Source organism: Podarcis filfolensis (assembly GCF_964270895.1).
Source record: "Podarcis filfolensis genome assembly, chromosome: Z".
Classification (NCBI taxonomy): Eukaryota; Metazoa; Chordata; class Lepidosauria; order Squamata; family Lacertidae; genus Podarcis; species Podarcis filfolensis.
In genome coordinates, this window is record NC_139617.1 from 46552289 (window position 1) to 46578635 (window position 26347).

Sequence of the window (26347 nt, forward strand, 5' to 3'; positions counted from 1 at the left end):
TCTGCCGATGGTGGTTCATTTTTATATAGATTAACAACAACAACTTTATTATTTATACCCCTCCTATCTGGCTGGGTTCACTAGTGAGGAGGCGTTTGTTGCCACACAGAATAAAACCAGATTTCCAGTATATTTTAGTGCAGCAGTGTAACCTGGCAGTATTCATCTCCACCCAAAAACCAAAGGTAGAAACAAAGGCAGAAATAAAATACCAAATAAAGTCTAGCAATATAACCATACTGTTAAAGTGGGTTAAGTCCTCCTTTTAAAGTATTCTAGTTGTAATTCCCTTAGAGCTGTGTGGAGTAGGATCTGACTGTCTGAAAGCCATCATCTGAGGGCTGGCAGGTGGGTGGATGTGATACAGAGGGGAGGTTGTGTATCCCTTCCCAGCAGGCCCCCTCCCTGCCCCAATATGCCCTCTCCTTGGTGTTCCGCTGGACAGAACGATCGCAGTTGTAACTTCCAAGAGGAGAAGATAAGACAATCAGCCCTCTTCATTCCAGACCTCCTGATCAGAATGGTATTTATTTATTATTGATTTCTTTTATCCCACATTCCCTCAGAGGAGTTCAAGATGACATACATAGTTGTTCCATTTTATCTTCACATCCACCCTGCAAGTGAAGTAGGCCAAGAGAATGTGTGTGTGTGTATGCGCGCGTGCAGACATATGAGAGAGAGACAGACAAACAGACAGGTCCAAAAGGGAGAATTTGTACTCCACTCTCTCCACACTTAATCTGAGACTTTTAACTACCACACCGCTGGCTAACTCTGCAATCTAAAAAATAAAGCAGCTCTTACACAGTACCAGATATATATGCAAATACCTTTTATTACAGTTGAGCTATTTAGAAAAAGACCAGAACATGATAAAAGTATAATACAGATAAGTATCCCACCCATACGCAGGGTGGAAAGTCATCAGACCTCTTGCCTTGTTAGGTCCAAGTAAGTGAGCATTTACTGCCTGCTGTTGGGATTTTTAAATAATAATGAAAAAAAAGCTTGAAGCCTACAAAATCCATGGCAGAGCTACATAGCGGTGCAGCAAAAAGATCAGAATCCAGTGTTTCTCAAACTTGGTTCACCACCTGTTAGACTACGACTCCCATCATCCACAGCAGGACCAGTGGCTAGGTATGATGGGACTTGTAGTCCAACAGCTGGGGACCCCTATTTAAGCAACAATGGTTAGATGGCCATCCTACAGTGGCTCAAGGATGGGTCCATGTTCTTCTCTGCCACCATGGGAAGGCTACCTCTGTTACCAAAGCCTGGGAGATCTGCAGCTCCCTTCCTGGCCACCCTAACCAACCCACTGCCACAACACGTGTGGCAGAAGTGGACAGTCCCCACGGTATGATTCAAAGTCAGCAGCCGTTCTTGGACACAAGACCCTACCCAGTCTGCTCCATCCTCCTGCACACCAGATACACACTTTCCTAGCAGTGCAAATTCATAGAACCAATGAATTTAAAAAAAAAAAAAAGTTCATCGAGATTGTTTCAGTACTTTAGAAATCAACAAGCACAGAAAAGCTGCAGTTCAGTCTGTGATAGCCCAGCTAGGCAGAACTCTACACACCTTTCCAGTGTTTAATCTAGTCCTGTAGCTCTTAAAACACAGACCTGCAACTGTCTTGTTCTCTTCCTACCAGTTTTTGTTTTGTTCGTTTTGTTTTGCTTTGCAACAGTAAAAAAAAAAAAAAAAAAAGAGCTGAAACAAATCATTTTCGTTATTCCATTGGAAACCAGTACTCCATTCTTGTCCTTGGTCCACAGCCATCAGAACACTCTGTCGAACTCTGTCTGATTGGTCGCCACTGGATTCCTGCCCTGATTGGCAGGCTGCTGTGGCATATGTCCACCCCTCCTCCTGGGAGGAGCCAGGTACTCAAACATGGATTGGTTATGGGTGGAGAGCATGTTCTTGAGATCAGAGGGCATAGGGTCGGACCAGAAGAAGTCGTGATTCAGGGCGTCATCGCTATCTATCCTTTGGGCAGGATCCAGGACCAGCAGCTTGTCTATGAGATCCAGAGCATATGGGTCTTTGACGTACGCCTTGAGCCGCTCCTTCACCTTGCGCTTCTGCCCTTTCGGCAGGTCCAGCTTCTCATACAGTTCGTACTTATCCATATTTGGCCACACCTAAGGAGTTACCAGACAAGCATTAAATCCAGAGGAAGGAGACTGATAACCATTTCAGTTTCCAAGTGTCAAAAAGCCCCATCAGGCCAGGCAAAAGGAAGCACTGCTTCGAACAACCAAACTATGGTTTGTTCCCACATGATGCAGCAACGGCCACCAAATTGGATGCCAGACAGAGAGCTTTCTCTGTGCCAGGTTTTTCTGATGCAGAAACAGCCACTAAGCCCTCCACCTTGCATGGGGTACAAGGCCTGCTAAGTGCACCGTCTTCAAAAAAGTAGGGATGGTTGCACAGCAGTTGTTCAGACTATACATGATTTCAGCTTTATACACAATCCCCCCCAATGTGGCCCCAACACAAGCTGTGAGTTTGTACCACAAAGTGACTTCAGCTTAGTGCTACATTGGGTATAACCTATTAGTTGTAAAGAAACTGACGGAAACACCGAAAGTGATCACTTAAGATTACTGTCCTAGCAATTCATGGGGCTTCCCTTGAAGACTGTTCAGAAACTGCAGTCTTCAAGAGAAGCTGCTGGACTGCTAAAGGGAAATGGGAATCACACCTTGCTAGTGCCAAAACCCAGGGTGTTGAGGATGCTGCCCCCCCTCCAGGACTATAATTACCACCATTCCTTATTACCAGCTGTGGTTGATAACAGCTGGAAGTCCATCACATCTGGAGGGTACCTCATTGCCCACTCCTAGCTTGAACAGCTACACTGGTCACAAGGCAAGCTTCTGAGCACAATTCAAGGGCGTGATGCCTACGTCACATGCCTGGTCCCCAAGGATGACCCGTCCCCATTATTAGCTTGCCTGTGAAGTTAAAACCTTCTTTGCAGACCCTCTTCCAAATGCCCCAGCAGCAAAGGGGAGGCAGATGGCAAAGCACAAGAAGAGGCCCTCAGTCATGAAACCTTAACCATGATCACTCCAGAGAAGTTCACATGATATGCTGTATCGCTTCCCTAGGCCTCTATATTTTACCCTCCTTCGGATTTAATTTTAAAAACTGTACACAAAGCATAATTAGCTTGGATGTTGTTTTGCTGTGCTGTACAGCAAAGTGTTTTATCCCGTAGCAGAATGTGAACATGGTTTTCTCAGAGGTGAGTTCCACTTTCCTCTGTGGAGCTTCTTGCAGAAAAGCGAGACCAGGAAGGCAGCCCTAAATGCTATGAATTATCCTAGGCTAGGAAAAACTTTTTTAAAAAACGGAAAGAGTGTATTAATCTCAGAATTAAAATAATCAAAGCGTGGGAAGTATGTGAGGGCCTCTGCTGTGCTTTGCATGGAAAAGGCACCATGCACACTCCACCCCCCCAGCATTTCTCAACAGGGGCATAACCAGCTGGAGAGACTCAGTGCAGTGAAGTAGATGAACCAATTCTCTGACCCTAAATAAGGCCGCTTCCCATGTTTCTAAAAACAGCAAAGATCATGCCAGCAGTTTAAATATGATCCAGAGATTCAAATGCCATACCTACTAAATCCAGCTCTTGCTCAAGCATGTGGGAAGCAATATCCCATCATGGATGGGCAGGATTTCATCACAGGTTGGGGTGGGGGCTCATTTTCTAACCTGAAAGATTAGAGAACCTACCTCCGGGGTGATGCATCCACAAAGCTGGCTGATGAGAGTGAGCTGGTGCTGTTCTGTGTTTCCCTGCATGATGGGGCTTCGGGTCCACATCTCTGCCATTATGCATCCTGCGCCCCAGAGATCGATGGGTGGTCCATAATCTCGTTCCCCTAAACACAAGGAAACTCATTAATTAATCTCAAAGAAACCAGGGCTGGACAACACGGCTTCAAAAACACATTAGCAATTTGCTTCCAGTCTCAACTGGAAATCCTAGGGTTGCAATTAAGGTGCCCACGTTAGCCAGTGGGTCTACTCTAAGTAGGATTAACAACCCATTGTGTGGATCTTTAAAGCCCTAGAAAACTGTCTATTGTATTGCATTTTAAATACGGTTGTTAAACTGTGCCAAGAACTTTGGTTAGTAGGCGGGGCACAGATTCCTCAGGTAAACAAAAAGCACAAGTAGGCTATCTCTTTACAATATCTCAGCAATTTACAATGCAAATTTTAAAAGAATCAAGATAACAGTCTTTTCTTTTTACAGATTGTCTAATCATGCTTTGTGATGAGGAATTCCATGCAGAAGATCAAGAGGAGGGGGAAGAGGCATGGAAATGCAAAAGGCCAGCAGAGAAGGAATGGAGCGATGCATCCTCTTTCCCAGACTTGCTTTGCACAAAGGCTATAGCTCAGCGGTAGGACACCTGCTTTGCATGTAGAAGGTCCCAGGTTCTATCCCCGGCAGCATCTCCAAGTAGCAGAGCCCTGCCTGAAGCCCTAGAGAGATGCCTGCCAGTCAGGGTTGCCAGTTCTGGGCTAGGTGGGGCCATTGGTCTCTCAGTAGACGGCAGCTTCCTATGCAGAAGGCAAATCTTTCACTAGTCAATTAAGAGGCTAGTAGTAACGAGCACAATTTAGATCCCTTCTGCCAGAAACAGTAAGTGCTTGTCTGCACTACTGCTTCATGTGGTTGTAAAGACCTCCATGCTGAGGAGAAAGGCGGCAAACAGGCATGTTCATCTTTATTTTTTTTTTTCAGGCCTTACGCACACAGTGCTAAATGCAGGAGTAAAGTTGATTATCTTTTTAAAAACGTAATGTCCTATGAAAGGAACTTGTAAACCCCTTCCTCCTGGCCTTTGGTTTGGACTCAGTCTGACCCTTATGTTTTTCCTCCCCTTATGGTTTTGATCTATGGGCTACTTTTAAAATGAGGCTGCATTTTAAATTGCACTTTAACCTGTATTCCCCCCCCCCATTATGATTTTACTGGTGTTAGCTGCCCTGAGCCTGGCTCTGGCGGGGTATAAATAAAATTATTATTATTATTATTATTATTATTATTATTATTAAACCCGGCTCCCTCCTCCCTCCCAGCAGGTCCGTAGTCATGCTGTAGTCTGCAATGCTACCCGCTGGCAGCCAAACAAACTGCTGCATGACCACAGCCGTACCTTTTTATTATATGCGTAAGATCTCAGGGGTATCAAACCCTCCAGCCCTTTCTCTTTCCATCCCTTTGAACTCTGCCCAGGGCAGGCTCCCTCTCTTCAGGTCAATTCCCATACAGGCCTTGCTGTGATGGACTCCCCTGAAGGGCTTTTGCCCAACTACAATGTGCCACTGAAATGTGATATTGCCTCTTGCTTGCCAGTATGTATGGGGAGTGCATATATATATTTAAATGCCTCCAGTGGCTGTGTGACTGGAATGTATCCTACTGAAAATCATATCTGTTGCTCTACCTGCACCCACCTCTGTCCCTGCCCATCACTAGAATGCAGCCCCTGGAAGGCTGCCCACAAGGGAATGCGGTTTTTGGACCAAAAAAAAAAAAAAAGCTCCTTTAAGAGGTTGAAGGGGAAAGCACAAACAGGCAATTCTCCCCCCATCCCAAATTATTGCCTACCCAGAAGCAGCTCCGGAGGACGATACCACAAAGTCACCACCCTGTTAGTGTAGCGATTGGGCTGGCTGTTCTTTGCCAGGCTGAAGGCCCGAGCCAGGCCAAAGTCGGCCAGCTTCAGAACACCATCGCGGGTGATAAGCACATTGGCTGCTTTCATGTCCCGATGCAAGATCTGGAGAAGGAAAAAAAATTGGGTAGGTGTAGAAAGAAGATTTATAAAAATGTGCATTCTGAGAAGCAGGCAGAAAATTCCAAAGCTACAGTTCCCAACTTCCTTCAGGTCAAGAAGCTTAGGAGTAGGGGAAAGTCTCAAGCAGAGAAGAACCCCCCTCACCTTATTACGATGGATGTAGTACAGGCCGTTCAGGAGCATTTGCATGACTTTCTTGATCTCCGAAAGTGTAAACTTGACGTGGGCATTGCTGAGGAGCCCAGCCAGGTCATGCTCGCAGAAGTCAAATACCAGGTAGATGCTGCCCTTGCAGCGGTTGTACGGAGAGGCTGTAGGAATTAAAAGGAAGCAGCTGCAATCACAGTCTTGCCTTCAAAGGCTCAAGGCTGGTTAAGGAGCAAGGGTACAGCATCAAAAACCATCTGACATAGAAGGAAAAGATTTAGTACTCACAGATCCACCCAAAAATGCAAAGCAAAATGTCTGTCCTCCCCACTTCCCCAAATGAGAACTGCTTCTGTCCCTCACGTGCTGCCACTCTGCACAGCCCTCTCTCACAGAACCACCTCCCACACAGGTGGCAGGTGTAGCCAATGTGGTGCCCCATAAGCTGTTGGGAATACAATGCACATCAGCTCTTGCCAGTCTCACCAACAATCGGGAGGGATGGGCATGCCAGTAAAAAAGGTAAAGGGACCCCTGACCATTAGGTCCAGTCGCGGACGACTCTGGGGTTGTGGCGCTCATCTCGCTTTATTGGCCGAGGGAGCTGGCGTACAGCTTCTGGGTCATGTGGCCAGCATGACTAAGCCGCTTCTGGCGAACCAGAGCAGCGCACGGAAACGCCGTTTACCTTCCCACCGGAGCGGTACCTATTTATCTACTTGCACTTGGATGTGCTTTCGAATTGCTAGGTGGGCAGAAGCTGGGACCGAGCAACAGGAGCGCACCCCGTCGTGGGATTCAAACCGCCAACCTTCTGATCGGCAAGTCCTAGGCTCTGTGGTTTAACCCACAGCACCACCCATGTCCCTTAGGGCATGCCAGTACTCAAGACCAAAACACATGCAATTTATACAGATTTATTTACACACAGAGCTACCTTGGACACTGAGCACAGCAACCTCTAGAAGGCACCATATTGACTTGTTGGTGTTGGCATCCATCTTGAGAGACAATGGAGTGTGTCTCCAGGGGTGAAGCCAAACCGCTGCATTAGCAACATCAAAGTGACCTCCCCAGGGTGCAAGCCTGGGCAGTTTGTTATTTTATTATTTATTTGCGGGGGGAGAAACACACATCCCACATCCCCTACCCTCCACCTCCTAGTTGAGCAACTTTTATATCAATCTCGATATACAACTAAATACTTGGTGACTTCCCTTCCACCCTTTTCCTGGTTTCTTTATTTTTCTATTAAATCGCGTATTTTTAATCTTCGAATTTCTTCTTCTGTTAAATTCTATTAGCTTCAATTCTGCTGGATTTACTCAAGACCTGCTAGGTTATTTACTAGTTTATACTGTGAGGAGAACCTGAGCTTACAGGGTTAAACAGCTCAGAGTGTACGCCCTGCCTACAAATTGGGAGGTGGGGGGAGACACGTCTTTCCATACCATAGGCAAGCATGCTACCCAAATTGTATATCATGTCATTCCAAATTTCAACCTCTGATATTTTCCAACAATATCCAATCTTTTATCCACCATAAATATGATGCCTCAAAGTAGATTTGGAAATCTGGTAGGGCGAAGTCTCCTCTTTCTTTTATATCAATCATGACTTTATGTTTTATTCAGGGCTTCCTTCCCTGCCAGATAAACCTTGATATATTTTTCTGCCATTCTTATGATTTCTAGATCAGGCATAGGCAAACTGGGCCCTTCAGATGTTCTGGGACTACAATTCCCATCATCCCTGCCCACTGGTCCTGTTAGCTAGGGATCATGGGAGTTGTAGTCCCAAAGCATCTGGAGGGCCGAGTTTGCCTAGATCATTTTTGCTTGGTTGTCCGTATTTTTAACCATCATCTCGGTTTTTCCTTTATTTAATTTGAAAGCAGCTAGTTTTCCAAATCTGTCTATCACTTTTGGTATGCTCTTGCTCAGTTGTTCTAAAGTGAATACTAAGTCATCCGCAAATGCTTTTAATTTATCGTTTTGCTGCCCAGATGCTGGGCAGTGTGTTTGGAGGTCCTGGGCTGCCCAGATGACAAGATACCACCATCACCACCCCCTCTGATGTGATCCAAAGGAAAGCAGAGCAATGCGTTTGGCACCAGCTTGGCTGCAGGAGCTGCCAGAAAGAGGCGTATAGGCCCCATCCAACCACCTTAGGGATTCCACTCTGAATTTGTGTAGGGTTTGCTCCTGAGCCTTTTCTTCTCCCAAATATATCCTGCAACGCAGCACAGGCTTAAGATCAGAGTTTTCCTTCTCCTGGATTGCCAGGTTGATGAGCCCTATCTGCACCTCACTTCCCTCTACAGCACATGCAGAAACCACCAGGACCTGCTCCTGATTCATATCTTTATAGTGCTGCTGTTTTTACATTCATATATATAAGCAGTCTTGGAACACTTTTTTTTTTTTTTTAGTGTGGAAGGATGGCATATGCCTAAATCTAACCAATCAATCGTATCATATGAGTTGTGGGATAGTGATTTCTCAATGCCTTGGATTGCGATTATTATCTCCAGCTTTCATAAGAACTTGCAAATCATAAAAACTGCTTTTTTTGCAGCCACAATTCTTACCTTTGGTCCTGCAGATCTCAATGAGATTCACAACATTTTCATGCTTGAGTAGTTGGAGGATTTTGATCTCCCGTAGGGCTGTGATGGGGAACTAAAAAATAACCCGGACAGTCAGTTAGAAAACTTTAATAAATGCTAGAGATCTATGCTAAACCATAGCTTATTATATACCAGAGGTGCACTGGTTCACATTCCTATAGTTTGTAACATGTTGCTCTGCCCTTCCAGGAGCAACAGACCACAAGCTTTGACTTACCATGACATGCAAACTAGAAAACCTGGCTTGTTTCTTTTCAGATAAAAACCCAATGGTTGACAAAGTTTCTTCTCGTTTTATTTACTTTTATCTATGAATCTCTTCCCTTGAGGACTTCCAAAGGAGTTTATAGTACAAAAATGTAATAAAACAATCACATACATAGAAAAACAACTGCATATATTAAAACAATTAATGATATTAAAAAGTTTTAAAAAACACCATGTAAATAAAATCAATTCATATTCAAGACAGATGCCAACTGGGACAAAGATTTTAAAAGGCCTGTTGAAAGATGAATGTCTCTAGCAGGCTACAAAAAGATTACGGAGGAGGTTCCTGTCTGATATGAAACAAGAGGAAGTCTCAACAGGTAGGTGCCACCAACCTAAAGACTCCATTCTGACACTATGTGGAATGGACCTTCTTACAGAATGGCATCTGCAATGTTAAGTTGGGTATGCAAGGAATAAGGCGATCCTCTAGGTACCCTGGTCCAAAGCTGTATAGGACTTTGTACCCCAATGCCAGTACTCTGAATTTTATCCAGTAACTAATTGCCAGCCATTGAGGGGCCTCCTCTTTGGGGTTTTGGTCAAAAAATGTTTCTACTTCTGCAAGCCTTAGGGTTCCTGCCAAGACTCACCCCTCTCTTCCACATGCCATTTGGGCAACACAAGCATCAACTCCTCTCAGCATGAACACCAGAAACAGAAGGAATTATGACACAGTCATACATCAGGTTGAATATGCTTCAGGTTGAGCGTTTTCAAGTTATGCTCCGCGGTGACCCGGAAGTAATGGAACACGTTACTTCCGGGTTTCACCGCTCACGCATACGCTCAAAATGTCGTCACGTGCATGCGCGGAAGTGGCAAAATGCAACCCACGCACACGTGTGTTACGTTCTACTCAGGATGCGAACAGGGCTCCAGAATGGATCCCGTTCGCATCCAGAGGTACCACTGTACAGCAGAATAAATCCACTGCTGCAAGATGGTGAGACAGCAATTGGCTTAGATGGCCTTAAAAAAATTGATGCCACAAATTCATACAGAGTGTGTTTCTCAAGTGGGATCAGTCCTGAGAGCCACAACAAAACTTTCCTTTTCAGAGGCAACATACACAAGGATAATAAAGGAAGACTACTGACTTGTTGCATTAGGGCTTCCTGGAAGCATCTGCCTGACCACTCTTTGAAACACAACACTACAACAGATGGACCCATCTCCCCCTGATCCAGGTTGCTGCACCCAATTTTGCACCCACATTCTGTTCCAAAGATGCACCTCAAAGCTACTTTACCTCCCATGCTCATAGTCACCCTTACACACTGCCCCCCTCATCCCCCAATACAGCACAAACTTACCCCCTCTTTTTCATTCTCCATCAACACCTTCTTCAATGCAACTTTTTTGCCTGTTTGACGATGTTTTGCTTTGAACACCTCCCTGTAGAGAAAATGGAAAGTGTTAAGATTCACCAAGGACCTGGAGGTGTTTCCACCTGCAAACTCCCCAGAGACGCCTGACTAACTCTTGCTGGATAAATGCTGACTGGAACTCCTGGGTTCCAGAGCAACATCTCTCAGAACACCAGTTGCTGGGAGACGAACAACAGTGCTATCTTCACGTGCTCAGCTTCAGGCCTAATCCAGCAGCACCTTCTTTATCTTCCTGTGCAGTCCTCATCTAATCGAACAGGGAAAGTGCAGCTACCCTCCTAAGAATAAAAAAGCCCACACAAGTGGCAGAGTCTTGGGTCTTGTTCACCCAAGGTATACACACAATTAATGGTTTTTTTGGGACATGTACACAGAGTGGAGCTGCCACTTGATGAGGTACCCTTGAAACAAACAGGCACTATTCAAAAAGTGCTCGAGTTTTGTTCTGTTTTTTGTAAAGTATGTGCGCTAGATGTAAGAAAAGTGCATGTGGGAGGGAAGTTGAATCCTACAGTATCCTGCTGATAAGAAAAGGAAGGAAGGAAAGACTTGAAACTGGCAGATGTGTTAAGATGGTATCCTGTGTCAGGCACATGGAAGGTTTTGCAGAAGGACACAAAACAACATGAATAATCCAAGCAAGCTGGCACATATTATTTGAGAGCAACTGGAAAAAAGAATAGGAGACCACCATCAAGCAGGTACTGTCCCAACATTGCCTCGACTGGCACTTCTAGTCTAAAATATAACTAGTTTTCCACAGGGTTTCTCAGACGCCAGGCCAGGACACACAGCTGAACTTTTAGGGGGGCTCAGTGGTACAGACACTCCCCTATCTCCTCACTTACCAGTCCCACCCACTAGCTGTGGTGAAGCTTTTTCGTTTGGAAAAAGGCCTGAAAATCAGCAACTTCTTGTATGCAAAGTAAAGAATTTAGTGTTGAAAGAATTTAGAAAGCAAGATGAAAGTTTAATAATAATATCTAATTTAATAAACAAATGGGGAACAGAAAGGAAGGGGATATCAGAGGCAAGCTGCTTTAGGAGCAAGTGAAATGGAAAAGTAGAGAAAGGAGATTTAAAAAACTGGCAGTCTGAGTATGGGTGGGAATAAGGTGCATGCAGAGTGTGAAAGGAGTCTGGTAGACAAAATTATAAGAGACAGGTAACTGAGAAGAGAGAACAATGAAAGAAAAGGCCTTCTGCACTTAAAAGCTCAGCAAATTCTGCCTGAAATGGGGAGAGTGAACTGCAACACACCCAGAACAAATGTATGTATTTGGCCTGAGGAAAGCTCAGCTTTGGAACTCCTTGTCACTAGGAAAATGCTGTGGCACCTAATTTAGATGGATTCAAAGATGGATTAGATCAGGGGTTTTCAACCAGTGTGCCATGGCACCCTGGGGTGCTTTTAATGATGGTCGGGGTGCCATGGGCAACACTGTCCTCTATCCCTTTTTCCTTCCTTCCTTTCTCTTATGCCCTCTCATGTCTCTGCCTCCCAAAGGCTTGTGCAGCTGTTGTAGCAGCCCTGGCTACAAGCTCCCCAGGGGAATGGTGCCTCTGGGGCTTGCCAGGGGATGCTGGTTGCCAGGAGCTGAGGTGGCCTTGGAGTAAGCAAGCAAGCAAGCAAGCAAGCAAGCAAGTGGATGAAGGAGCCCAGCCTGCCAGTCCACTAGCCCTTGCTTTTGGAAATGGACAGACAAGTGGGAGGCCAGGCAGGCAGGTAGGTGCTGGGCTGGCCTTTCTTGTGCTTGCTTTATGCAAGGCCTGCCTGGGAGCCGAGTGCCCGGTGCTACCTCCCAGGGTAAGGTGCTGGCCTCACATTCACCTTTGGCCAGTCTCCGTTGGGCCACTAAGGCTGGGGGCATCCTCTTCCCAGACCCCTATGGGGCAGCAGCAGCAGCTGTCTAGAGGACACCCAAGGAGAGGGGAGAGGAGAGGAGGCTGAGGGAACACTCCACAAGGGAGGGTGTTCGAAAAGGGTTCAGGGGCTGCTCGCTCTGCAGGCAAGGGGGGACATAACTGGGCTCCTGAGCCCCACAAGGGTGCCGCAGAAAGAATGCAGTTGGTCAAGGGAGCTGTGGACTCAAAAAGGTTGAAAACCTCTGGATTAGATGGTTGTTGTCCCTCTCTCATGCAATTTGAACCTGGGTCCCCTCAGGCCACATTCTGCCTCTTTTTATGATCTTAATCAGAGTGGAGGCATAGCAAAATGCTTCCAGAGGCAAGACTTTCTCTCCAGCTAATTTACTTCCTGGGGTTATTAAGGTGATAAAACGGGGGTGGATCTGAACCACCTATGATGCCTTGGTCTTTTCCAAGGGACAAATAATATCATAACAGTAATTAATAAAGGCTGTCTGCAATCAGCGAAGGGAGCTGATGCAGTGGAAGCAATTCAGTGTGTGAAGCAAGGGGGTTATTTAAGAGACACGAGCGAAGAAGACGACTTTTGGGGAGGGCAGCAAGGAGCTTAAGGGGGAAAGGAAGGGGCACCTCGCGCCGCCGCGGTGGGAGCTTGACTGGAGGGCATCTTGGGGAGGCAACTAATCAGGAGGGGTGGGGCTAGAACAGGAAGAACAGAGGAAGCCAACCATACAGGAGGCCAGAATGAACGCGAGGCAATGGGAGAGCCGAGGGGAGAGGAAAGGGGGCGGCCCCCCAGGGAAGCCTGCCTGAAGGACGTCTGTTGGGAGCATGTGCTAGGAGCCCATGGGGCTGGAGCAGTGGGGGAGCCTGTGGGGCCCGTAGCGCAGGGATCGGGGAGCTTTTTCGGACGTGGGGGACCCTGCTGGGGGTGGGGGGTCCCTGGGGAGGTGGGGGGCGCAGGGCGGGGCGGGGGGCTCCCCGCAGGGGGGCGACGGGCGCCTGGCAGAGCCTCACCCGAAGGTGCCTTGCCCGATCTTGGCCAGCTTCTCGTACTTGGAGACCTCGTCGCAGTAGGGACACTCCACCGCGTCGTACTGCTTGGCCATGGCGGAGCCGGCGCCCCTGATCTCTTCTGGCTGCCGCCGGCCGCCGTCCGAGGGGCGCAGCGGCACGTTTCCGGGAACGCTTCCGCCCGGCCGCTCCATTTCTCTGCAGTTCCACTCGTCCCGCCGCCACCAACGCCACTTCCGGGATACGGGGACTCGCTGCCGTGAGGCACGCCGGGCTTTGTAGGCGGGAGAGCGGGCGGGGCGGGGCGGGTCCCAGGGAAAGCCCCGCCCCGCCGGGGAACCTGCAGTGCAGCGCGCAGGCCTCAAGAGGGAGCCAAACAGCCGCCTTTTATCAGGAAAGGTGGGGGTTCAACAGATGAGATGGGGCGGAATAGGGGGAGCTGACCCTGGTAAATTTCTGCTTCTATTTTAACTCGGGTTTCCCCCCCACTTTGCTTAATTTACAGGCGCTGTACCCTCAAAAGGCAGGTTCATCAATCCATCAGGCAACTCTTATTTCCATCTCCCAACCTGTTTACCATCCAGCCTTGATCCAGAGTTTCTGAGAACGGCGAAAGCTATTTGTGACATTTTGATGGGTTAAATAAAATGAGTTGTGTTTTGTTTTGTTTTGTTTTTGTTATTTGTTTAGCCTGAGCGCTGCATTTCTCTGTGGGCAACTGTCATCCATGGTGGGCAGGGCCAGAGGCAAAAGTGGGTGTGGCCAGAGGTAGACGTGGGAGGAGCAATGAGTGTGAGTCATCCCCCTACTGTAGCCAACCACGGATGGGAACTGCAGTTCAATCACACCTGGAGGGCAACATGTTAGCTGTCCCTGCTGGCCACACAAAAGCCAGAGCCCTGAGCCATTGGCCTCTGAAGGCAGCAGTTGTACTGGACAGTGATGCAGTAATGGATTGAGGTTGAATCCTGACAAGACAGAAGTATGGTTCTTGGGGGACAGGGAGCAAGCGGGTGTGGAGGGTCCTGAATGGGGTAATTGTGCCCCTGAAGGACCAGGTGCACAGCCTGGGAGTCATTCTGAACTCAAAGCTGTCCATGGAGGCGCAGGTCAATTCTGTGTCCAGGGCAGCTGTTTATCAGCTCCATCTGGTACGCAGGCTGAGACCCAACCTCCCTGTAGACTGTCTCGCCAGAGTGGTGCATGCTTTACTTATCTCCCACTTGGACTACTGCAATGCGCTCTATGTGGGGCTACCTTTGAAGGTGACCCGGAAACTACAATTAATCCAGAATGGGGAAAAAACAAAAAAAACCTAATCCAGAATGCAGCAGCTAGACTGGTGACTGGGAGCGGCCGCTGAGACCACATAACACCAATCTTGAAAGACCTACATTGGCTCCCAGTACATTTCCGAGCACAGTTCAAAGTGTTGGTGCTGACCTTTAAAGCCCTCAATGGCCTCGGCCCAGTATGCCTGAAGGAGCGTCTCCACCCCCACCATTCTGCCCGGAAGCTGAGGTCCAGCGCCGAGGGCCTTCTGGCGGTTCCCTCACTGCCAGAAGCAAAGCTACAGGGAACCAGGCAGAGGGCCTTCTTAGTAGTGGTGCCCACCTTGTGGAACGCCCTCCCATTAGGTGTGAAAGAGATAAACAACTACCTGACATTTAGAAAACATCTGAAGACAACCTTGTTCGGGGAAGTTTTTAATGTGTGACATTTTAATGTATTTTTAATCTTTGTTGAAAGCCGCCCAGAGTGGCTGGGGAAACCCAGCCAGATGAACGGGGTACAATTATTATTATTATTATTATTATTATTATTATTATTATTATTAATATATTAAAAGAACCAAAGTGAGAAAAACATAAAATTATGCAGTGCTGTTATGCACAGCCACTGCAATACAGATGCAGCGTAAGCTGAAATCACACCAAAGGAAGTGAAGGAGGAAAATGGAAATTGAAGCCATATGAACAAGTTAAAGAGTATATGAATGATTGGCTGCACTATTTCCAAGTAAATGAAACATTTAAAAAAGACTTGAAGGATAAAGGATATGTTGAAAAAGAATCAATTTTCCAAAAAGACATAATAAATAATGAGTATAAAATTCTGTCAAAAATGTATAAGATATTGTTGGAGTGGTATACTAAAGATGAAGAGGTTAAATCGGTAATGATACAGTGGGCAAGGGATGTAGGGCACAACATTCAATTCGAAGAATGGGAAAAATTGTGGAAAGAGAACATAAGATTTACGGCTTGTACGTTATTGAAAGAGAATGTGATGAAAATGTTTTATAGATGGTATATGACACCTGTAAAATTAGCAAAGATGTATAAGGTTGATAACAAATGTTGGAAATGCAAAGAAAAAGAAGGGACGTTCTTTCATCAATGGTGGGAATGTAAGAAAGTGAGAAGCTTTTGGGAATTGATATATAATGAGTTGAAAAAAATGTTAAGATATACTTTTGTGAAGAAACCTGAAGCTTTTCTTTTAGGGATAGTAGGAAAGGACATAAGAAGGAAGGACTGCAAGCTTTTCCAATACGCAGTAACGGCAGCCAGAATTGTGTTGGCCCAGAAGTGGAAACAAGAAGAGATACCGACAGTAGAAGAATGGAGACTAAAACTGACAGACTATGCAGAACTGGATAAACTAACTGGGAAAATTAGATATAGTAAAGATCAAAAATTTATTGAGGACTGGGAAAAATTTGTGGATTATCTGAAAAATATATGTGGTATTAATACAACACTAGCAGGTTTCCAAGAGGCACTGTAAAAAACAAATAAGTATTGTTTATTAGAAATACTAGGAATAAGGAGGAACATTGGCAATACGTGAAAAGGGAATGTGTATCAAAGGTAAAAATATGGATGATTGTCAGAGACGCTGAAGGAAGTCCAAAACAGTTATGATTTGTTATATTCGAGATGAAATGTATAATTTGATGAAAACCAATAAAATCTATTTAATAAAAAAAAAAAAAAGAAAAAAAGAAATCACACCAAAGGAGGCTTGAATTGGGTTGAGGGGAGTTGTTGGTCAAAACAGGTAGTTCATGAAGATTTGTTGTTGTTGAGCTCTTAATCACCCATCTATTAATTTTGTGGAGCTAGGGCAGAAGGCTAAGTGGTGAAAGGCATTGCCCCTGAATAAACATATTCCCTCGTGGAGCAAGGGGGAATTTCCATCTAGAGCAACACACAAGGCCAATCCTGGAATCGCTGGCCCTTCCCTGGGGTGGTTCAGGCTGCTTGCCGACTTCTTGACCCTTGGACAGACCAGTGCTCTGCTCTGCTGGTTGCCCAATCATCTGGCTTCCTTTCAGGCTGGGCCCAATCTGCTCACATTTCCTCCCCACTCCATCAGATCTTTCAGCTCTGATGCGAAAACAATGGATCAGTTTGTGCCCTGGACCAAAGGAAGTCGGGAATTCCTGTCATGCCCCAGCAGCTATCCAACATCTCTGTGGCACTGTGCCACCATGAACCTCCACACACCCAAAAAAAAGACTGAGGGTTTCAGAGGTACCCATATTTCAGTCTGGGGGGCCGGTCTGGTGTTGGAGCACTGAATAGACAAACTGTTTATTCTGATCCTTTGTGGAGCACGTCAGAGCATTCTAAGTCCTTGATATGCATCACTGTTTTTCTTTTAACAGGGATAGAGAGCCTTGAGTCGAAAGCACCCCTCCAAACCTCTTTATCTGCCCAGCAAGATCCTTCCCAAGGCCATGGCCTTCATCAGCACTGTTCCTTTTTCTGAGATGTAGCTCAAAAGCTGGTGCCTCTTTGGGCTCTGCTACTGCCACCCCTTCTCTTCTCACAGCTGCTCTGATTCCGCAGAAAGCAACTTCCTGTTTTTCTCGTAAAAGGGGACGCCAGGTGAGCCTCCCTGGATGAAACTAACAAAATGAATAACCCACACGTGACACCGACACAAACCCCCCCCCCCACTCAGTAGAAGAATAGAAGCATAACAACCTGACCCCTCCCCCTCTTCCCCCCTCTTTTCTTCTCGACGTAATACAGCATGCAGCATCAATGTCTCACAACAAATGAAACTGATCTGTAGAAAACAAAAGCTGGGGGGAAAAGACAGCACACTTATTTTTGTAAACTAAGAAATCTTTAATAACAATTATAAAAAACTTAACAAAATGAATTTCAAAAGAAACAAATGCCAGATTCTGCAGGAAGAACCAGCAGCACAAATCTAAGATGGGGAGGCACCCGGCTTGCTAGGAGGACATGTGAAAAGGATCTAGGGGTCTTTGTGGAACACAAGCTTAACATGAGTCAATCCTGTCATTGTCAGGGACTGAATGGAAACAGAGGAATGGTGGGAGGAACCAGCTGTGGAAACCCCCAGGGAAGAGCCATGGGAGTGGGGTGGAATGACAATGAGTGGTCAGAAGGAAAAGATGGGAAGAGTTGTTGGAAGCAGAAGAGGTAACAGGGTTTAGTGAGAAGGGAGAGTGTGTAGCAGAGAGCAGTCCAGAATCAGAGGCAGAAGCTGAAGCAGGAGAGGAGAGAGGCCAAGAGGCAGAGATGAGTCTGGCCGCTGAAGAGGCACAAGTGCCTCGCCTTCCTGCTGTGACAAGCTCCTCTCCCACCTTGTTCCCCAGAACCAGAAGAGGCTTGAAAGGACGGAGGAGAAATTAGCATCACACAGGCACAGTCTCTAATTCTAGGCTGCATCATAGAATCATAGAATCTTATACCTAGAAGGGATCCCAAGGGTCACTTAGTCCAACCCCCTGTAATTCAGGGTGAAAGAGGAGAGCGCAAAATATGGTCTGAAGCTCAACATCAAAAAAACTAAGATCATGGCCACAGGTCCCATCCCATCACCTCCTGGCACATAGAAGGGGAAGAAATGGAGGCAGTGAGAGATTTTACTTTCTTGGGCTCCATGATCACTGCAGATGGTGACAGCAGTCACAAAATTAAAAGACGCCTGCTTCTTGGGAGAAAAGCAATGACAAACCTAGACAGCATCTTAAAAAGTAGAGACATCACCTTGCTGACAAAGGTCCGTCTAGTTAAAGCTATAGTTTTCCCAGTAGTGATGTATGGAAGTGAGAGCTGGACCATAAAGAAGGCTGATTGCCAAATAATTGATGCTTCTGAATTACGGTGCTGGAGGAGACTCTTGAGAGTCCCACGGACTGCAAGAAGATCAGACTTATCCATTCTTAAGGAAATCAGCTTTGAGTGCTCACTGGAAGGACAGATCCTGAAGCTGAGGCTCCAATACTTTGGCCACCTCATGAGAAGAAAAGACTTCCTGGAAAAGACCCTGATGTTGGGAAAGATTGAGGGCACAGGGAGAAGGGGACAACAGAGGACGAGATGGTTGAACAGTGTTCTCAAAGTTTGACCAAACTGTGGGGGGCAGTGGAAGACAGGAGTGCCTGGTGTGCTCTGGTCCATGGGGTCACAAAGAGTTGGACACAACTAAACAACAACAACTAGTTGGCCATCCAACCTCTGCTTAAAAACTTCCAAGGAAGGAGAGTCCACAACCTCCTGAGATCCATTCCACTGTCAATCAGCAAAAGGGGGCATCACTACTGAAAATTCTTTCTCTCTGCTTTGCATTCTCCTTGAGATGTGCCCAAAGATTAAGGCTTTCTGGGAGATGATTTATAACGAAATGAAAAAAATATTTAAATATACATTCCTTAAGAAGCCAGAGGCCTTTCTCTTGGGCATGGTCGGCCAATTGGTGCCAAAGAAGGACAGAACTTTCTTTATGTATGCAACAACAGCAGCAAGAATTCTCATCGCAAAGTATTGGAAGACACAAGAGCTACCCACCCTGGAAGAGTGGCAGATGAAGCTGATGGATTATATGGAATTGGCGGAAATGACTGGCAGAATCCGAGACCTGGGAGAAGAGTTGGTGGAAGAAGACTGGAAGAAATTTAAAGACTATCTTCAGAAATACTACAAAATTAATGAATGTTAAAATTATGCTTGGATTGGTAATAAGTGGTAATTAGCGACAAAAGCTAATAAGATTATGTAAAAAATGTATTGATAAATGGTTGAAAATATCGATGTATAATATGTTATGGTATAAAGTTAAAATATTTGAAAAAGGGCAAGAATTTGCTGAATTAAGTATGTAAACGGGAACACAAAAGGGGGGAGGTGTGAGGAGGTCAAGAACATAAGCACATGAATTTGAGGATACTGGGAAAAATGGATTTGTTTTATTTCTTTTTTCAAACTTCGTTTTACTTAATTAGCTGTTGTTTTTCTTTGTGTATTTTTTGTGTTTTCTTTTTTGTAATGTTTATTTTTATCTATGGCTTTCTATTCTGTGAATTTTTATTTTTCTCTTTTGTAAAACTCTAATAAAAATTTATTTAAAAAAAAAGAGATGTGCATCAAACAGAGATATCAACCCTCAGTTGCTGATCTCTACTAAAAGATGGCCCTGAGCGCATGCTGTATGCCCTCTGACCATCCAAGCATGCCTTGCTGACACGGAGTGAAGAGGAAGCAGGCTTGAAGTGGTGATGGGCTCAGCACAAGCATACTCTCTGCTGTGGTTTTGTGGCCAGCCTTGTGGGTTTCACATCATTCTCACAGCGTGACATAGTCATTCTGGCATAGTGTTCTGGCTGCAGTAAGGCTGTCTGAATCTGCCAGCCAGGCTCTTCTTTTAAAAATTGTTACTTTACTTTGTTTTATATTTAGTTGCACTGCAGATTATACTGTTGTGAGTTTGGGTGGGTTGGTGTCAGTCTGTATGATGCCCAGAGCCCCTTCCAGTGGGAGTGGAAGACCACATTCTGTCTGAGATCTTTAGGCAAGGCCCTTCTCTCAGTCCTGCGACCCTTGGTGGGGATGGGAGAGAGGACCCTCTCAGTGGTGGCTGCTCCCAGACTCTGGAACTCCCTCCCTAGAGAAGCCAGACTGGCTCCCTCCTTGCCATCCTTCCACATGCAAGTGAAGATCTACTTGTTCCAGCAGGCTTTTGGGAACTGATGGCTTTCAATAAAAGGACTGGTGCTATGATTTTTTTTAATTGTACTGATCTGCATGTTTTAATAGATAATATATATTGTTTTAATTCTATTAATGTTTAACTTTTTAAAGCTGTTTTTATTTTATCTGTAAGCCATCTTCAGTCCCTGTCATGGAAAAAGGCAGAAGAAAGAAAGAAAGAAAGAAAGAAAGAAAGAAAGAAAGAAAGAAAGAAAGAACCAGCCCCTTGTAGGCACTGACTGTGGCTGACTAGTCAAGTGCCATCATCAGCATGACCAAATAAGTTGGTTTGTGCCATGGGACAAATGCATGGGCTTTCTCTCCCACACTTGGCTGGCAGACAAGGAGCTAGAGACAGAAGGATGTGCTCTTCTGGCCTGGATCCAAAATTGTGATGAATGAAGGAGCAATATCTGTTGGGGTGTTCATGCAGTGAGCCCCTCCATCCTATGCTCAGAGTATATCTATATGTGTAAATAAAGCCACTTATCCTGAATACACAGTACACCACCCTTAACTCCAAGGAAGCTGAACCCTGAGTGAGCACCTGGAACCTGGTTTCTCCCACCACTTATAGGTTGGGGTGGTGCGTAACAATAGCTGTATCATATTTGTAAAGTATAGTTATTTACTTTACTGAAATTGGGAATGCTTAAATGTATTACTGTGTGTTTAATTCTGGATTGTCCCCCAGTAACTAGTGTGATTGTTTAATTTTGGTCACATGGGAGTGACTTGACTGTAATGGCTGCATCTCCTTGAACACTGAAGAAGAGACAATGTTAGGGTTGCCATATTTTAAAAGGTAAAATTCCCCCTAGACAATGTTGGATAACTACCTCTAAACGCAATAGAGGAGAGGAGTGCTGATGTTTCTGTGTGAGTGTGTGTGACAGAAATAAGTACAGAAGTTGATGTTCTCCCAAAGAAGCAGTAAGGAGAAGTCTGCTGGAAGGAGAAAGTGGGAACCTCTCAGAAGGAACTGCCTGGCCTGGCTGTGTCACGTGCCGAAGGCTGAGTGCAAGTATTGGAAAGAGAGAAAGACACCGTTTGTTTGAATGTTTAAGGAAGAAGCTATAATCTTCAACTAAGAAAAGCTAAGCCCATGTGAATGTAAATACTTTGCATATATTATTCTTTAGCTATACGTTCTGCAAGTAAGAGGACCCCTGGACGGTTCAGTCCAGTCAAAGGCGACTATGGGGTTGGGGCGCTCATCTTGCTTTCAAGCCAAGGGAGCTGGTGTCATGTGGCCAGCATGACTAAACTGCTTCTGGCGGAACGGAATGCCGTGACAGAAGCCAGAGTGCACAGAAACACTGTTTACTTTCCCATCACAGTGATACCTATTTATCTACTTGTACTGGCATGCTTTCGAACTGCTAGGTTGACAGCAGCTGGGACAGAGCAATGGGAGCTCACCCTGTCACTTGGATTCAAACCGCCAACTTTTCGATCAGCAAGTCCAAGAGGCTCAGTGGTTTAGACCACAGTGCCACCTACTCCCCCTCTGCAAGTTTAGGCTTTTCTGCAAGTATATAGGCTTTTGAATATTTTAATAAGTGTTTGGATATTGTTTTAATTTCAATTAAAGAGTCAGTATTGCATATGATTTGGCTTCCTAGCTGCAATTTACCTACTCTGCCAACAACATTGAAGTTCTAGAAGTGGTCAGCAGGAAGTGTTGGAGCCACTGGAGACACAGCTTCCTGGGAGGGTAGATCCCTGTTGCATACCGGGAGGACGAGGCAGCAGGGAGGTTGACGCAATGCAAACACACCAGCAGAGCCAGTTCTGCTAGTGCACCTGCACTGCACCAACCTCCCCACTCTTTCTCAGTTGGTTAGAGCGTGGTGCTGATAATGCCAAGGTTGCAGGTCCAATCCCTATACGGAACCTGCATTACAAGGGGTTGGACTAGATGGTCCTTTGAGTCCCTTCTAACTCTACAGTTCTATTATTCTTGCTCCTAATAAGGAGGTGATGCAGTGACTCCACCCCACCTTGCAAACAACTACATCCAGCTCCCTTCTCCTCCGGCTTCCCTTTATCTCCCTTTGCTGCTGATACACTGTCAAGATGGGCTGGAATGACTGGCTGGTTTTGTTCAAGGCTGCAGGCAGTGGGAATGTGAATGGAAGCTGGGAGTGTCATCCCATGTGGAAACCTCAGAAGTGATGTGAGGGCATGGGCCCAGGGAATCTCAGCTCCAGGGTCTTCTGCACCAGGCTCTAGATCTCCCATCTCTACCTCCCTTTTCCCTAGGATTATTATTATTATTATTATTATTATTATTATTCTGCTGACACAGTGTGGCTTTCCTTCTAAAAGGTTCCTGAATTTACGCAGGCATCCGTTGTGCACATTTGTGTCATGGCACTATGCCCCAACCCTTTTAATGTCCTAGCAATGCTTGGGGTTTTTTTTTGTTTTGTTTTGTTTTATGTCTGATAAAATAAAAGAAGGCAGCCGCAGCAGGCACTCTTGATGGAAGCCAGTCAGGAAGTTAGGCTGTCATTCCCACTATTTCTGCGGTTCAGGCTGTGGAGTGGTGATGGATCTGCAGATGAAACAGCACCATCAGCACAAAAGAGGGAGATATCAGCAGACTTGGGGGAAATCCCAAGATTTGCAGAAGTACCAAAAATATCGTTACAAAATTTGGATGCCTCCCCCTCTCTCTGCTTAGTGGTGGCGAGAGTCCATGGGGCTCCAGGCACTCACGCAGGGGCTGTGTTCCTTTGGAGGATCGAGAAACGTCAGGGACTGTCATACTTTTGAGAAATGTGGTTTATTCACCTATTTACACCTGGAGGGAGTCCAGACCTTACCACATAGTCATTTCAAGAGGGGCTTGTTCCCCACAGCAGTGCAGCCAGCCTTCAGCCAGCCTGCCCAAAGATGGATACCAGTCTCCCCCACTTCTTCTTCCCAGGAACCCTTGCCCAAACCTCTCTTTTCCTGCCCCCTCAGGTCTACCCACCCTGGCAACCTTCCATTCCCCGATCTCTGTTTACACCTAAGGGCAAGGGGGGAACACAGTTCTCTTACATTTCCAATAGCCCTCAGTGACTCTCACCTGTTTCTCAATGGCCTTAGCTTGGTCAGGTCATTTGGCATAGGCTAGCCCAGGAATTCCTCTGCAGTTTGCATCGCTCCCTTCACATCCCAAATAATCAAAATTCTACCATTCATTAATTTTTAGGGTTTGGGGGTCTCCTCCTCTCTCAATCTATAACACCATTAAGGGAGGAAAAAGAAAATTATAAGGTGGGTGGTGGAGTGAGACCAGAGCAAGTGGGTGGGCAGGGGGTGGTATGTGAGCCCAGAATCCTGAACACAGAGCATTCCATAGTGAAACATTTTGTTTCAAGTCCCAGGGGTATTTATTCAGAGAGTTGGCATGATGGGGACACTGCAATCTGTAACAGCAGTGGGGTGTAGTGATCAGAGCATTTGAGTAGAAGAGGGGAGATCCAGGTTCATCAGATCCCGCTCAGCCATCTTTACTGCTCAAACCACTTGGAAAGAAAGGAAAGAGGCTTACATATGTTGACCTGTTAAAGGATCAAGAAGGAAAATGGAAATTAAGAGATTATGAAGAAATAAAAGACCATTTTCACAGTTGGTTACACTATTGGCAACTACATGAGATCTATAAAGAAGACCAAAAGAAAGGATTTAGTTATACCACATCTAGATTTCAGAAGGAAGTTGAAGAAGGGAAAGTAAAGCTATTGAAAGGTGCATATAGTATTCTGCTAAAATGGGAAACAAAAGATCAAGAGTCATGATTAAATGGGCACAAGATATAGGTCATAATATAATGTTTGAAGACTGGGAAACTTTGTGGAAAACCGACTTAAAATTTACAGATTGCTCTTTGTTGAAAGAAAACTATATGAAAATGACGTATAGATGGTATATAACACCAGTGCAGATAGAAAGAATGTACAAAACTGGTTCAAACATGTTTTGGAAATGTAAGGAAAAAGAAGGGACTTTTTATCCTATGTGGTGGGATTGCAGTAAGATTAGAAATTTCTGGGAAAGACTTCCTGGAGGCGGCGCCTCCGACAATGGCGGATTCCCTCTAACTCAGAGGGAGACAGCTCCGCGGAAATCAGGTCCTACCGCTGCAGCGAAGCGGGGACCCCTTAAAAACCGCAGGCGGAAGAAGCCTGCGGACCTGGGACTCGGCGGGCACCGTTTGCCCCCCCCCCCCGTTTGGCAAAGGAACCCTATAAAGGGCTCCGGAGGGAGACGGGGGTTGGTGTGGTGCTGAGAGTCAATCGCTATCTCTGCGGAGCGAAGCTGCACAGCTGTTGTCGGAGAGCGCTGTCCTTCTTCCTATGACAATTCAGATTCTAAACAACAACCCGTGAGTAGGACAATTGAAAATTTTGCATTAAAATACAGCCTGGAATTTGACCTGAAATGGGAAGGTGTAAAAAGGAAGTCCACCTCCCGTCCTTTGTATAAAGATCAAAGCAAAGATTTTACAAGCTAAAAGCTGGGAAAACAGATAGCCTGAAGGTTCCTGCACTTTTAACCATCAAAACCCCCCTTGACAGCAGGAGGAAAGGGGGAAAAATTTGACTTTTTAAGCCTGCAGAGAGAAAGTTAAGAAAATAAGTTTCCACTGTCCCTAACCTGGGGACGGAATGACAGGAAAGAAACGGTCGGTGATATTTACAATTTGAAAATAGAAAAATTGATATTTAGAACTGGAAAAGGGAAAAATAATTCCAAAGCCGCTTTCTGCCTGTTTGTTTTATATTGAAAGGAAATAAAGTATCTGGAAACCGAAAGGAATTTTTCCTTGTTGGATACAATTTAAGATGGATGCCAAAAAGTAACTACACCCCCTAGAGGAAACCAGCCAGTGTGTCTGTTTTTCAGTTATAAAGAGAACATTGTATCAGGGAAAACTAGACCGTGGGACCAGCTCCCTGACCTTGACAGAAATGAATAGAGAGGAAGTCTTATCTGCTCTGAACAAAATATATGATGGGCTGCGACAGCTGGAAGAGAAAATGATTTTGATGAATCAAAAGAGGGACAATACAGCAGCTAAAGTTAGTAAAGAGGCGCCAATGGAAAATGCAGCTACAGAAACTGTACAACAATCTTTGCAGGAGACAGATTCAATAGGGCAACTGCAAGGTCAGAGAAAGATGGATGGGATTGTGAATGTATTTCAAAAGACACAGAGGATGGAATTTGGAAGACACTGGCCAAACTTTGGAGTTAAGAAAATTTTTATCTTTGGTGGGACTGTGAAACGAGTGGAAGAATTTTTTCAGAACAATTACTTTTTGGATTACAAACTAAACACTGGGGAGTGCAACACCGGGGAATTGGACAATTGGAGAAAAGGAAAGGAAGAATGTTACTGTACGGAATCACCCGGTGATTGGACCCCCAAGGAGAAAGAGAAGGAAAGGCGAAAGAACTCAACAGGGACCAAGGATGTATGTAACTACAAACAGGAACAAGAAAATTCGCAGAAGGGGCTTGGAAATGATTTGAGAGCCTTGGACATTAGGACACCTGACTGATAAGGATATAATGATATATGGACTGACATTGCTGTGAACCAGGAAAAGGGGCACCGGACTAACCTAGAATGAGAAATGTCTTGTGTAATTAACCTATATTTATGGAATTAGTTCAATACTAATGAAATATTAAAAGATGTTGGAAAGGATGTAATTGGCTTTAGCAAAATTTAGTCAAAATTTTGAAAGTTTAATGATTTGAGGACAAGATAAAATTAATGAAATTAATGAAATTATTGTAAAAAAAAGTGGTTTGAGTAATAAGGTGAAATAAGAATTGGTAAGAACGGTTTGATTATAAATGAAAATATGAGGATATTATATGGGGATATATAATCAAGGGTAAGATAAGAGGTATGAATTTGCTGAACATATCGTTGATTGGAATACAAAGAGGGAGGTGGGAGGGAGTCAGGAAAATAAGTTAAAAAGGGAAAAATGGTGAGAAATTGAAAAGAGAGATTTTTGATTTTCTTGTTTTTTCTTCTTTTTTGTTTTTTTCTCTATGTTTTTTCTATGTTTTTTGGGTTGAATTTATTGTTTAAGATTTTGTAAAAAAAAAATTCTGTTTTGTTAAAATCCAATAAAATATCATTTTAAAATTAAAAAA

General features: G+C 45.1%; 1 protein-coding gene and 2 long non-coding RNA genes across 3 annotated transcripts; 2 read left to right on the top strand and 1 right to left on the bottom strand.

Moving 5' to 3' along the window:
• Positions 1-822: 822 nt before the first annotated feature.
• On the bottom strand, positions 823-13411 carry CDK9 (cyclin dependent kinase 9). Its single transcript, XM_083597374.1, has 7 exons — positions 13167-13411; positions 10206-10287; positions 8581-8671; positions 5988-6154; positions 5654-5825; positions 3763-3911; positions 823-2156 (listed from the first exon to the last, which is right to left on the bottom strand). The coding sequence occupies exons 1-7, from the start codon at positions 13355-13357 to the stop codon at positions 1791-1793; spliced, it is 1218 nt and encodes a 405-aa protein (XP_083453500.1). The 5' UTR covers positions 13358-13411; the 3' UTR covers positions 823-1790.
• Positions 5093-5430, top strand: LOC310754965. Its single transcript, XR_014544115.1, has 2 exons — positions 5093-5131; positions 5219-5430. It is a non-coding gene; the product is annotated as an uncharacterized lncRNA (long non-coding RNA).
• Positions 10295-13824, top strand: LOC310754926. The gene is made up of 2 exons (XR_014544067.1): positions 10295-10981; positions 13669-13824. It is a non-coding gene; the product is annotated as an uncharacterized lncRNA (long non-coding RNA).
• The last annotated feature ends 12523 nt before the right edge of the window (positions 13825-26347 follow it).